General features: G+C 40.0%; 1 protein-coding gene across 2 annotated transcripts in view; it reads right to left on the bottom strand.

Annotated features, from left to right (window-relative positions):
* Positions 1-1,409: 1,409 nt before the first annotated feature.
* SEMA3E (semaphorin 3E) overlaps positions 1,410-14,816 on the bottom strand; it is a 123,173-nt gene continuing 109,766 nt past the window's right edge. For both annotated transcript variants that reach the window (XM_068167869.1, XM_068167859.1), the window contains 4 exons: positions 13,141-13,307; positions 8,142-8,209; positions 6,404-6,543; positions 1,410-4,920 (listed from right to left, as the gene is read on the bottom strand). In XM_068167869.1, the coding sequence (XP_068023970.1) occupies positions 4,468-4,920; positions 6,404-6,543; positions 8,142-8,209; positions 13,141-13,307 (828 nt within the window). In that variant the 3' untranslated portion in view covers positions 1,410-4,467. The remainder of the gene's footprint in view (positions 4,921-6,403; positions 6,544-8,141; positions 8,210-13,140; positions 13,308-14,816) is intronic.

The raw sequence follows: 14,816 nt of genomic DNA on the forward strand, positions 1-14,816 counted from the left end.
GGGAAGTTGGAATATATGAGATCCCCGCCAACCCCTAAAATCCCATGATTCTGTGATTCAGAGAATTCATAATTTATATATGAATGTACCTATATTAAATGCAATCCTACATTGTACTTCAAACCTGACTATTTGAAGATGTGCAAAAATACTCTAAAAGGCTTCAAATTCTACAGCTTAATTAACTGTCACAAGTAAATAGACCTTTTGTTTCAATGGAGTTTGCTGAGCATTACAGTTGAGGAAACAACAGTTCTTTAGCCCACAGATGTTCTGAACCAGGATTTGACACTCACCAAAGCATTCATGGATCCGGGCTGCTCCTCTTGCAATTAAATCTGGTCTTTCTAGATATGGATAAGAATATGTTGACTGCTATGCTCTAGCTACACCTAACTTCTCACTTCAGCAAATTATGATCACACATGCTCAGAGGCTTAACAAATCATTTCCTGGTTGAACAGTGAGAACCATATCTCAAAGGGACAAAGTTGTTTTGTGAAATGGGATAAGAGTGATGGGTTGGGCTGATGTTTGGCAAATTGGTTCTGAAATGTGTGCAGCACTGTAAAATGTTGATTAACTCACAGTAACTAATAACTTTGCTTGACACTGATAGCTCTGCTACATTTTATAATATTAGGCAGATAACTTATTTCCTTAAAGAATTAAAATTAAAGAAAAACCCACTCATTACTAATGGAGAAAGTAAGTATCACCCAAAGGCAAGACTTGTCAATCATAGCTTCATTTACGATAAATACTCCTATTAACTGGACATGAATTCTCCTTTAAAGGCAGTAATTTGGTGAACTGAAGAGGATTCCAGGGCTGATAGGAGCTGCAGGCAGCCTTCTAGGTGACAGATGTAGAAAAGCTCACTTTCACTAAGCTTATCTGGACAGTGCAGCTTTCAGAAGCATTTGTGCCTTCTGGACCCAGAGACATAAAGATACATAAATAACTCTAGCTTCACTGCTCCAAGATAGACTAAGGAGATTAATGGACATTTTCAAAAAGGAAAATGACTGCTTGATTTTTGTGATTCCTCCCCTAGATTATAAAAAATAAAAGAAGAAAAGATAATCTGTACCTATGTTAGTTAATTCAAACACTTCTTCGAATACAACTGCTAACACTGTTATTCAGATACCTGGATATGGGACAAATATTTTTCTCTCTTACCTGTATAAAAAGATCTGTTTCATGCTACAGAAAAGCTGTGTCGATCCTAAAAGACAACTTTGGGACGCAGGAGCAAGGAATTTCATTGCAGGATAGCACTCTTCTGGCTTGATGTTCCAATAGACTCTGAGAGCCCAGTAGTTTGTACCACGTGACAATTATCTTTGCACAAGATGACAACAAAAGAGCAGGAACAATGCAAACTAATTGTTTAGCCCAAGTGATCTGGCTTGTCCCTTGTGAAGAAGCTGGGCAGAGTTCAAAGTTTTATTCAAGTTGTTTTTCAGTGAATTTCCATCAGTTAGAATTTTCTGAGTTTAAGTGACTGTGTTCCACTCGCAAAATGCATTCATGAAGCAAATGATGATCCAGTCATAGCTTTCTTAAATCTACCTGACATTAACAGAGTAAATCTATCCATTATCCTGTGCCACAGTTTCCCACCCAGAAACAATACAGTGACATTCCTGTGCCCTGATCTCTGCTCATAAAATGCATGATGAAGGCCATCTATAAATAACAATGTGCAGGTGGTGATCTCCACATAATTGTACTGTCTGGTGAAAATAAAAGGTGGGAAATAATACAGATTATTTCAGCCAAGTACACGTCTTAATTATATTTATAATTTGACAATTTCATGCACATACAAAATACATCAAACTCATAATGAAAAGAAGCAGACAATGCCCCCCAAATATACAAATAAGCATTTTAAATAACATTGTCTGTGAATGAGCACACTTGTTCACATCCTTCCAAAATACATTGTCACTTTTTCTCTGCTTCCATAGATGTCATAGCACTCTTGGAACAAGACCTTGTAGTTCTGAATTCTCACAGACTTTGCAAACATGAAAGCAGCAAGGTGTGAGCAAGAAATTCAATTTTTAAAGGGTAAATAAAAATTTTATCTAATTCTCCACAGGTAACCACTAAAGGGATGGAGAGCTAAAAATCCACACCCTTGTATTAAATCAAGAATCTTGATTTGCATATCAGATGATTTCCACCTGAAATCTCAGAGAATGATACAAAAAGATAGATTTGTTCCAGCAGACTGAGGCACTGTTATTCCTTTCGAATAGTCCATTAATGGTACATTTGGCACTAGATCGTAGTGAATCAGAAGAAGTAAAATATAACTCCCATTACTGTTGAAAAGAAGTGGACTCCATAATTCATTGGAAAAGGAATTCAGCAGCGCTTTACCAACTTCCTATCAAGGATGCCAGTAAGGATTCCACAGGAGATTAAATTTAAATCAGAGACTTGTGCTGTTTGTGTTGTCTCTGCCACAGCTGTCAGTGATAGCATTTTCCATATAACTGTAAACACACACAAGGTACTAGCTGCAACTAAGTTCCACTGAACTGTCACATAAACCTGAACTTATCCAGACTCCTTTATCAGATCAAAGTTAATAACCATGTGAATTCATGAAAGCCTGTGAACTGTGTCCAGTCTCATCTCTTAGGTAGGCTTTCTAGCTAAATGAAGAGCAAACCCTCAGAAAAATTGATTTCCATTACACAACTAGCTGACAGAGAGATTGTCTACTGTTATACCAACACAAGGTGAAAGTCAGTTTTACTCATACTCTGGTTAATAACAATGTGCCCAGAGGCTTCTTTCAGATACTGGGACAGTTCATGTTCCCAGAGGAACACAGCAAAGCTCAGCCAGCAGTTGTGGAATCCTCTTGCACACAGCCTGTCTGGAAAACCTTGACTTAGCATTGATTGCTGTGTTTGTTAATATTGCAAACCTAGCAAACCTCTGTTATTCAGGCTGTTAATTCTGTCTAAGTCTAAATTCTCTTTCCTGATTAGAAGTAGAAGCGCAACATGAAGCTCTGGGTTTGGTGAATTCCTTGTATAGTTTCTTGGTAGCATCAAGGTTCTCATTTGAAGAATAACTCCTTTGTGACTTCTTTGTGTTTACAACTTCTTCAACTTGTTTTTAGTTTCCAATTCATATGGTCATATCAGATCCCTCAAGCAGTGAAATGCTAACTTTCCTGCATTTGATTTCTTGTAGTCAAAGATATTCCGCCCCCACTTTTTTTTTTTTGTTTTGTTTAATTAATTCTTGAAAGACTTAGATTTTAAGTGCCTTTATTTCTTTGATCTCCTCACACAGTACCACTCACAAGAGCAGCAGAGCAACCCTTCTGACCACAAATCACGTATAAGGAACTTTTTTACCTGGAACAGACCCTGAAAGTATAGAAACACGGTGGCATCACACTATTCTTCTTTTTAGTCTACATCCTAATTTTTATGACTGCATTTTACCTGAAAAGCATGTTAACAGCATAAACCATTCCTTGCTTTAAATGCTTTCTTTCCAATATAAATGACTTTCAATACTGCCTTTTAAATCTGTGGATTTAACACATGGAGAATAGAAGTGCGTGTTGAATAGAAACCAGCTATGGATCTGGAAGACACTTTGCTATAGTGGATAGTAATGTTGGATTTTGCTTCGTTTGGCCACAAGAGGGCACTGCCTCAATCCTTGTCATTGCTAAGGCGGTGTTCATTGCTAGAAGCAAGACAGACTTGTTTTCTAACCAAACCGTTATTCCAAGTTTCTTTTTATGTAGATAAGTCGATGGATTCAATTCTGTTTGTGTTTTCAGCATGCATTATACTTACATCAAGTTATTATGCTCGTGTCATTGAGCTTGTGAGAGCACACTGTGCTTCATAAATGAATGATAAAACAACAAAATAGTGGAAATGAAGTAGGATTTCTCTTCATTAAATTTAGAAACAGCCGTCCACTGTATTAACACAACTCATTCTTATCAGTGATAAATTCAGACAGGTCACACTCAAAAGGAAAGATCTTAAGAGGTGCCACTTTCAGAAGCATGAGAATTTGTGAAACAAAGATGTGTGTTATATTTTTCATCCACTTGTGAATGCTTAGCTATTTGCATTTGTTAAATCTGCCATCATGTGCAACAATATACAGCACAAACAAGGTCCACACAGGAAACTGATTAAAGCACTCAAAGTCTGAAGATTGTCATGTCCTCCCTAATGCAAAATGATGACCTACTTAGAACCAGATAATTATGAAGATTTTGTTTAAAATGCTTCCAAACAGTCATCATGAGTGTGCAGTATAAGTTACCGTAGCATTTTTGCTTTCAATCCCAATGTTTTATATATATAAACCTGTGTCATTTACCGAAACCAATACCTATTTCTCCCTCTTATTTAAGTCCAATAAAATTACCCCCAGAAAGAATGAATGGCTGGATTCTGTCCATCAAGAGTCAGCTATGTTCCTGGGCAATCGGTAGTGCTCTGGCCTGATTCTTGCTTTCTTCTCTTGAGGGTTGGCATATTTCCACTTTGATGGAGACATTTTCAGCTTTTTTCTCTTCTTATCTGTGCACCATACTTTTTCACAGTATTCTTCCACCCTCTGGAAGTTGCTGTAACCTATTAGTTGAAGGAATTCCTTGTACCATGGTTTTGATGCCTGAGGTATACTGCTCTGCATTGGGCATGGCATTTTGTGAGGTATCTCTTCCTCGTAGTCTTTATTGAACATTTCATCTACACGTTCTTCCTCAACTATTTCCAGAGTGATTTTCCTGACAGTGTGAACAATGCTGTGTTCCACTGTCTGACAGAAATAGATTCCTGCATCTAGTCGATGCAGCTTCAGGAACAAGAGACCAAGGTCCATTTTGATTATTCTATCATCTGTCTTCACCTGAAAAATAAATCAATGTAGATATAAAGCACAAGCCTTTACTATTACACTAAAGCAGTGCAATAAATTCTGAATTATGTTTTCATGAATATGAAATTAGGCTAATATGAGATTAGGCTAAGAGAGGAAAGCAGTCTGAAGAATCTGGCAAGCATGGAAAAACAGATAGTGGAGCAGATAGCTTTCTGTTTTCCCAGCATGGATTAGTCACTTATGTCTAAATCACGGAGGGAAATAAGGTTGAAACATGCAAATAAAATACTGGATGGAAAACAAATGGGCATTTGCCAGCTGACCCGTCTCTGCAGATTCTGTTACACATTGAAAAATGGTTTTGAGACAGCGTTCACAGATACTGCACAGGATCACAGAATCATCATGATTGGAAAAGACCTCTAAGATCCAATGATTATCTAAATCTATCAGGATGTGGAAGCTACGCCCCCCATAGAAATTTGTTCTGCACAAACTGTTTCTCTGCTATCCCAAAACTTTGTCTTAGATAGACTTTCTCTGCTCCCCTTTCATCCATGACAGGCTGTTCTGGGGACAGTACATTGCAGTTCAGGAACCACTTGGGTGCCTGCACCTCATTTGTACCAACTCAAGGCTGCTCTTTCACAACTGAGCTTGCACAAAGGCGAAGCAATAGCTACCCAGAATGTTAGGAGTGCTTGCTGCTTTGTGACTACCACATTTCTAACATGTGTTCAAGGTGCTGAATGAAAACACCAGATAATTCAGAAGGTGTGATGGGTTACACCCATCCTGAAGGCAAGGGGGGAGGGGTTGTGAGAGCTCTGCTCTCCCCACAGTGGGGTTTTCCCAATGGGAAACCAAGTTAATATGTTCCACTCCCCTCCCTGTCCAGAAAGCCTATAAAAAGGAGGACACTGCAGCCATTTGCTCTCTTTGACTTCCACCTCACCAGGCCAAAAAGACTAAGAGAGTCACTGCTGGCTTCCTGGTTCTCTGCCACGTGGCCAGGCCGGATCTTTCTCCCTGCTGCAGCTACATTTTTCCAAATAACTTTTGGTTTTGTATATTCCCTATCCATCCATGTTCCTTACCCCTGCAAACCATTCCTGTTATTGTTTTATATATATATAAAACAAAATTTTACTTCTCTACTTCCAAACCGACTCCAAATTATTTCTTGGTACATTTACCTCCTCCCCTTCTTTCCTTTTCCTTTTTTTTTTCTTTTTTTTTCTTTTTTCTTCCCTTATCTCTCCCAATTCTTTCTCCTTCCCTTTTCTTTCGATTGGGAAAGAGGAAGGGGGAGCAGGGGAAGGATTCTCAGTCTTGCTCCCCATCTGAGCTCTTAAATCTCAGATAAGGCTCAAACCACCACAGGAGGGCAGATGATTTTCCCTAACATCCATGTACATTTCAGCAACCCATTACAGGGCTTTCAGTAAAGATGTAACATTGCTGGTAGTGAGCTCTTTCAGCTAAAAAGTTAGTATATAAGAATGTTTACCTCTTCTTTCTTAGTTTCATGTGCTCTCTGGACAAACCAGTTTACTTTTGCTTGTAAGGACCGAGGGGTGCATTCCAGAAGGGTGCTGTTGTATTCTATTCCATAAACAAGTCGCTCCTCAGATTTTTCCATAACTTCACCTGGAAGGAAAAGAAGTGTTTAAAACATATGTTCTACTACCAATACTTGTTGCATTCCATATTCAGGATATATCTAAATTTAAGAATTAAGTTTAATTCAGAACCAGCCAGATAGTGACTGAAAAGTGTTTGGTAGAAGTCTGATATGGTAAGCTAATTTTCTGATCATCTGGCTAGCACAGGATCTGGCCATAAAATAAAGAGTCTGAACAGTGCCATAATTTAATTAGATTATACTGAGAGAAACACATCTCATCCATTCACACTGGTGATTGATTCTGCTTGATTCTTATGAAGAGTTCATCTATCTCATTGTCATCCAGTGAAACAGAAGGATTCAGTATGTGCTTAAAGAAAATAAATAGTTAAATCTATTTAGGGATATAAGTGAGAGCAGATAGCTTTTTGCAGAAGGAAACTTTGAAAAAACCTTAACCAATATTACAAATACCCATATTGTACATATGTAAAATTAATTTATAGTTTTGGCCCAAGGGTGATAATAAAAACAAGATGAATAAAAGTAATCAAAACTCAGTTCTGCTTTTCCACCCAACAAAACATCTGGAGGAAGATAAGATAGATGTTACACCAGTGAAGACCAATTGCCTCTTTAATGAAGACATCTTAATCCATATTAGTGAGAAATAATCTTGGGTCCAATCATCTTTACACCTTGAAAGTACAGGGTTGGATACCATTGTGATTTCTGTGTTGCATTTCAAACTTACTACATCCTTAGTGTTTCATATCAGAATATACTTTTCCAAAATCTACTATATCCTCCAATGGACTTCAATTTTAATGAAGCTTTCTCTGGTAAAAAATATATATCTAATATTTAATATCTAAAAACTCTTTCTGTCTAGATATCTATCTAAAAGAAACTTTTACATTTGATTTTTTTTCCCCAATAAATATGTTTGGCGATATCCAAAATACTCAGGATACTTTTTCCTGTTTGTTTTGCAATTTACAGTACCAGTGTTTGAAATCATCACTTTCCAAGGTTTGGACAAGGACAACAACATTAAATACTATATGACATTTTTTTGGGGGTCGGGGGGGGGGGGTGAGTGTTTTTGCTTTGTGTTTTGTTCTGTTTTGTATGTTTGCTTGTTTGTTTTTTTTTTTTTTCTTGGGGGGGTGGGGTGGGCAGGTCTGAGAAAAATCTTGTTGAAGGTCCTAAATACACATTTGTGTTCTGACATGTCATTGCCATGGAACTTCTTCAATTACGGCTGAGTGTCCTGGCACTATTTCATATTTATTTCAGGATTCAGCCCTGTTGTTTCTTACTGCTCCTTCATCTTTCCACTTGCCTTGGAAGCCCTTGAGATGTAGTAGACATTTCCTTACTGCGAATGACAGGGCTTCAGGACTACCTGAATGCAGCTGACTGGCCATCAAAACAAAGTAATTCTTAAATCTGGATGACATGAGCTTATCTTCATGACTCTTACAACTTGTTTATAGGAATATGCCAGAAAAAAAAAAAAAAAAAGCAGGTGAGATGATGATCTGGCTCCTACTCTTGGCTGCCTGTGCTCTCTGCTCCAGGCGTTTCCTAGCAATTTGTAGACATGTGAGTAGATTACCAATGAACTGCTGGCCAAAGCACTGCTGTGCTGCATTTCCATGTCGAACATCTTGTCTGCGGAAACGTCTGGAGGGGAAAAAAAGCAATAATTTGAGATAACTTGTTTAGTCTGTAGGTTATTGGGCTTGTGCTCAAGTGATGTTCATTGAAAAACATGCAAAGCTAAATCTTGATTCCTAAAAATTTAGAATAGAATAGAATAGAATAGAATAGAATAGAATAGAATAGAATAGAATAGAATAGAATAGAATAGAATAGAATAGAATTAACCAGGTTGGAAAAGATCTTCGAGATCAGCGAGTCCAACCTATTATCCAACACTATCGAATCAACTAAACCATGGGACCAAATGCCCCATCCAGTCTCTTCTTAAACACCTCCAGTGATGGTTACTCCACCACCTCCCTGGGCAGCCCATTCCAAGGGGCCATCACTCTGTGAAGAACTTCTTCCTAACATCCAGCCTAAACCTCCCCTGGTGAAGCTTGAGACTGTGTTCTCTCATTCTGCTGCTAGTTGCCTGGGAGAAGAGACCAGCCCCCACCTGGCTACAACCTCTCTTCAGGTAGTTGTAGACAGCAATAAGGTCTCCCCTGAGCCTCCTCTTCTCCAGGCTAAGCAACCCCAGCTCCCTCAGCCTCTCCTCATAGGGCTTGTGCTCCAAACCCCTCCCCCACTTTGTTGCCCTTCTCTGGACATGTTCCAGCAACTCAACATCTTTCCTAAACTGAGGGGCCCAGAACTGGACATAAGACTCAGGGTGTAGCCTAACCAGTGCTGAGGACAGGGGCAGAATGACATCCCTGCTCCTGCTGGCCACAGTGTTCCTGATACAGGCCAGGATGCCACCTGAGCTCACTGCAGGCTCATGTTCAGCCTACTATCAACCAGTACCCCAGCTTGCCTGGCTGTTCTTCAGCCACTCTGGCTCCAGCCTGTAGCACTGCATGGGGTTGTTGTGGCCAATGTGTAGAACCCGGCACTTAGATGTGTTAAATCCCATGCCACTGGACTCTGCCCATCTGTCCAGCCTGTCAAGGTCCCTCTGCAGAGTTCTCCTACCCTCTAACAGATCAACTCCTGCCCCCAGCTTGCTGTCATCTGCAAATTTACTGATGATGGAATCAATCCCCTTGTCCAGATCATCAATAAAGATATTGAACAGGATGGGGCCCAGCAATTATCCCTGGGGGACACCACTAGTGACTGGCTGCCAGCTAGATGTGGCACCATTCACCACCACTCTGCGGGCCAGGTCCTCCAGCCAGTTCCTAACCCAGTGCAGAGTGCACCTGTCCAAGCCACGGACTGACATCTTGGCCAGGAGTTTGCTGTAGTAGACGGTGTCAAAGGCCTGTTGTGAGAAGTACTCATCTGTGCATTGGTATTTTCTCTCTACTCAGTCAACTGGGATATCACATATGAAAAAAAGAAATATATTTATCTGGGGAAGACACACAACTACATGTTCAGTTTATGCATAACGACACTGATGTTATTAATGCTGAAACAACTCTGAACCAACTGGGCTAGCAGTGCTAGCAAGAGTTGCGGGGATGTTTAGCCTGTATTAGGGTTTTCTCTCTCTGGAAGCCAAGGATGCTTTCTTTTAAGTTTAAATCAGTTTGCCATGTATGTGAATGGCAGTTCTTTTGCCCTTCTGTAACTTAAGGGTGTTGGTGATCAATCTCCCCAGATGTGTGGGTGTACATTGATGAGAAGCTCACCATAAGCCTGGAGTCCATTCATGCAACCCAGAAAGCGAGTCATATCATAGGCTGCATCAAGAAGAATGTGACCAGCAGGGCATAAGAGGGAATTCTCTCCCTTTACTCTGCTTTTGTGAGACCCTACCTTGAATATCGCACCCAGTTCTCATGTCCCCATCATAAGAAGGAAACAGAGCTGTTGGAGAGAGTCCAGAGGAGGGACAGAAGGATGATCCAAGGGCTGGAACACCTCTGCTATTTGGATGGGCTGACAGAGGTGGCCTTGTTTGCCTAGAGAAGAGAAAACTCTGGAAGGACCTTAGAGCTGCCTTCCAACGTCTGAAGGGATCCTACAGAAAGGCTGTAGAGGAGCTTTTCATAAAGGTGTGTAGCCACAGCACTAGGGGGAACAATTTTAAACTTAGGGAGAATAGGTTTAGACTGAATCTTAGGAAGAAGTTCTTCAGTGCAAGGCCAATGAGACTCTGGAGTAAGTTGGCCAGAGTGGTTATGCATGCCCCCTCCCTGCAGGTGTTTAAGGCCAGATTAGTATGTGTACAGCATAGATATCATAAATGGTAGAAACAAGCAAAGCCAAGCAGTTTTGTTATTCTTGGTATTTATTACTTAAGTAATGCCTTTTTCCAGCATTATGTGAACACAAAAGGCAGAAATTTTATTTGGCATAAATTGAATTAACTGAAAATCTGTAGATTTACACTATATATGCTTATGGATCACACTTTGTATTTCTAAATTGGTGTTAGACAGTGATTATTTTTTGAGTACTGTCACATGTGGACTTCTGATCCAGTGGTGTTAGTGGACCAAGAAGACAGCTTTAACCTTTACTGATATTCAGAGCAGAATCAATGTTTTGCCATTGTTATTTCAGGAGAATCTGCAAATTTAGTGGGGAATCTGTTGGGCCTTGTAGGCAGAAGTGATAAAAATACATGCATATTATTAAGTAAAAATTGAGATTCTGAGATAACAAAAGAACTTTATCATGCCCTGGGAGTTGTCATTGTAATGTACAGATACTGCAGCTGTGCTTACAAAGAGTTTTGCAAAGTGTCAGTGCTGAGTAATGCTGCTACCAGCTTTGCATATCTGTGTATACCGATAACTCAGAAGAGATGTTCTTTTACATGATCATACATAAATACTGTAAACATTAGCTTTGAAGAAAAAGGAAAAAAACAACAAACATGAAAACCCCACAGCTGTCAGCCCTAACAGCCCTATTTAGCAGGAATAGGACAGTTAGGAGGCCCATATTATTTACTCTTAACTTCTTGAAGATCATTGTAGAGCTAAAAAAGTCCTAACCCTGTAAAACAGGATATTTCTTCAGTTATTAGAAATACTCAAGGAAAAATATTTCCATTCTGGAAAAAACAATTTCATTTGTTTGATGGAATTTTACAGTTGTGAGTATAAAGACTGTGGAAGATACATTTACCAGTGTCTTGACTTCTTACTTTTTTGAAGATAAGATAAGATAAAAAAAAGAGAGGTGTTGAAAGACAAGGAGATGCTGAGAATACTGACATTTTTTTTCCCAAGTAATCATTTTAGAATTCCATGAATAATAGAGTACCAGGCAATTCAGATCAGCTAGTCCAAGGAACAATTTCCAGAGATTAGCAAATCTACTGAATCTATGGAAGTGTCTTTTGCAATCTCTAACTTCGTGAGTTTAGATTTCAGTTGGTAATGTTGTGCTTTCAGGAACTTAGTAAAAATTATCTGGAAGAAAGCAATACAGTTGTCATTATCACCATCATCTTCATGTTTCTTTATCCCAGGGATAAATAAGGCAAAGTTAAAAAGTCTCAGGGAGAAAAGGATTGTTGAGGTTTGCAGAATTGAATCAGTAGGATGAATTTGGGCTTGCAGAACAAATGATAGAATCCCCTACTCCTGCCTGGGCAACCAATTTCAGGCAGGCAGCAAGGAAGGCCAGGAGGTCCAAGGGAAAGCCCTATAGATCTGGGGAAAAAAGTCTATTAGGATCTCCCTTGTTAGCCATGAGGAATAAGGAGTTATTGACTGTTTTTCATTTTCACATGTTAATGTGCTTTAACCCCCAAAAAATGAGTTACTTAGTGCTTTCTCTGTTCATTATCTTCTAGAAAAACCCAGGGAAATGTCTATTGTGGGGAACAATGCTTGTGACTGGCTGACTCTGTTCACCACCACTCTTTGGGCCCAGCCATCCAGCCAGTTCTTAACTCAGTGAAGCATCTACCCATTCAAGCCATGTGCAGCAAGTGTCTCCACGAGGGTGCTGTGGAAGACAGTGTCAAATACTTTACTGAAGTCCAAATAAACAACGTCCACAACCTTTCCCTCATCTACTAAATGGGTCCCCTAGTCATAGAAGGAAATCAGGTTTGTCTAACAGGATCCGCCCTTCATGAGCCCATGGTGACGGGGTCTGATCACCTGATTGCCCTGCACATGCTGCATAATGGCACTCTGCCCATCTGACCAGTCTGTCGAGGTCCCTCTGCAGAGCCTTTCTACCCTCTAACTGACTAACATCTGCCCCCAACTTTGTGTCATCTGCAAACTTGCTGATGACTGACTCTACCCCTTCATCCAGATCATCGATGAATATGTTGAAGAGGACAGGGCCCAGCACTGATCCCTGGGGGACATCACTAGTGACTGTCTGCCAGCTGGATGTGGCACCGTTCACTACCACTCTCTGGGCCCGGCCCTCCAGCCAGTTCCTTAATATAGTCTTAATATAGTCAGTGGAGAAAACCTAAGCCTACCCTAAGCTCTTGCAGATACTGTGGTTTCATTTTGGCTGAAGGAGGTTTCTGACACTTAACACAGATTCTTCTTTGCCTTTTCTTTTTTTTTTTTTTTCCTTCTTCCCTGCCCGCCCCCCCCCCCCCGGTAAATCCAGTTATATGTGCTATTGCAGCTGTATAATACTACCAAAATTGGTCTCTGTGGCTCTAAAGAATCTTTCTTCTGTGCAAGAAAAGATGTGTAAGAAAACTGATGCTTGTTTAAAATTTGCCTCAAAAAATTATTATAAAGGACTCTGATTCATTCACAAAAATATTCCTACTATTGCAATTTATGCCATCCTGTTAATCTGGGTATTTTTCACCCCTTAAAGATGCAATAACAAATTAGCATTGAACATATCTACTCACTGCTCAGTTCTTTTTATAAGGTAAAGATTCAAAGTACTTTGTGTTACAGTAGCAACTTTTTACATAGGCATTTTGCAAACCGGATATCACAAAAAGCAGCATTTCTTACCTCTTTGCCTGTGTTCCTGTAGGATAGTAACGGGAGCAGGAGATACCATCCCAAGCACAATATGGATCTCGAGCCAGGCAGCAGTCTGCACAGGCAGTGCCATACATGTCACACTGGTGGAACTTCACTTGTGCTATGACTGACTCAGATCCAACGTAGAGCTGTTGCTGGTGAGAAAAACAAGCAAACAAACAAATGCCACCACACATGATTAAATTCCTAGAACTTCCACTGAAACTTCTGATACGAATGGAGTTATAATAAAATGTTAGGTTAGTTGTGCATCCAGCCTGTGCCCTGATGGAGGCAGAGTTACTCTGTAGGAAAATACCTGATTACAGAATCAAGTCGACTGCATAGGATAGCAGAGCAAAAAGAAGGTAAAACTAACAAGCTTATTTTGATATTTCCTTGCTTCTGAAGGTTCAGCTGTGTGTTTGAATGGGCAAGGGATTAAGCTTCTTTTTCTTTCTCAAGTTAATTTCCAATGCCTCCTTCTCTGTAATGTCACCTAATGGATCTGCAAAGAAACACTTGATGTGGAAGCTTTGAACAAAGAAGTTAAATTTTGGAGAAGTTTTAACCAATCTGAATCTTATAGTGGGATTTATCAAATAAATTTAACTGTTGGTGAGGTTACTTACATGCAGTCACATATAGACATGCACAGCACTGCATAAAAGGTGGATTTATCGTTTGTTTGCTGGTTCTGTGCAATCCTTTCTTACCGATTTATTGGCAATAATCAACTTTAATATTTGTTGGTAGGTGTGACCGTTTGAGGCTGTGCCTTTAAGAAAGGGACACTGTGGCTGAATGTTTTGTAAACAAAAGACAGGTCTAAACGAATTTCATTGGTAGATTGGTAGAATGCAACTTTAAGTCTTGAGTCCAGCTGAGACTTTCCTCAGTTCACTTTCCCTCCTCCCTTTTCGCAGCTTGTCTGCTTCTAGGCTCTCTGCCAGACTGACCTTGGACAGATAAGTGTGGCCAACTAAAACTTTGCTCTAATTTATAACTGCTTTTAATTAACAACTGCTCCTTTCCTCTCTTTCTAACCCTCTCTGGGGAAAAAGGGGAGAGAAGGGGGTACAGGGGAGGAACCCTCCTCCAGAAGGGGGAGGGGAATTTCACAGGTGCTCCAGCTCTAATGGTTGGAGACAAGTCAGCGGCTCAGTTAGGAACTCCCTTGAGGTATAATGGAATAGATAGACATCTAGGCAAGGTTCTCGGTAAGGTTAATCTGTGGATACGCCTTTTAATGGCAGTCGCCCTGAGAATCCCTTCCTGAGATGATCTTCCATGGAATCCTAAACCCTGGACTACCATAGATGAGGGAATTAAGCGCCTGAGAGAATTTGCTGTTAGAGAGATACTCTATGGTGAACATGAAACTCTGAATCCTGATGACATTCCTGTGGGTACTGGTCTTGCTAAAAAGCTCATCAAGCTTGCTCCTTCTAATTATGCAAACATTCTGGCGAGCAGAATTGTGTCAAGAAATTATGGTGGAGCTCCTCCTATGGTTGGTCAATTCACTGATCAAATGAGACAATTGGAGGATAGCATGACACATGTTCCTTTGGTTTTGGCCATTGAAACTCAGTCTGGAAAAATTGAGAGTTGCATGAAAGAGCTGAAAGATTCCATATACCATTTGGCACAAAGAGATAATT

The sequence above is a fragment of the Melanerpes formicivorus genome, unplaced genomic scaffold (assembly GCF_026170545.1).
Source record: "Melanerpes formicivorus ecotype bairdi unplaced genomic scaffold, bMelFor1.0.p_v2 SCAF_3, whole genome shotgun sequence".
Classification (NCBI taxonomy): Eukaryota; Metazoa; Chordata; class Aves; order Piciformes; family Picidae; genus Melanerpes; species Melanerpes formicivorus.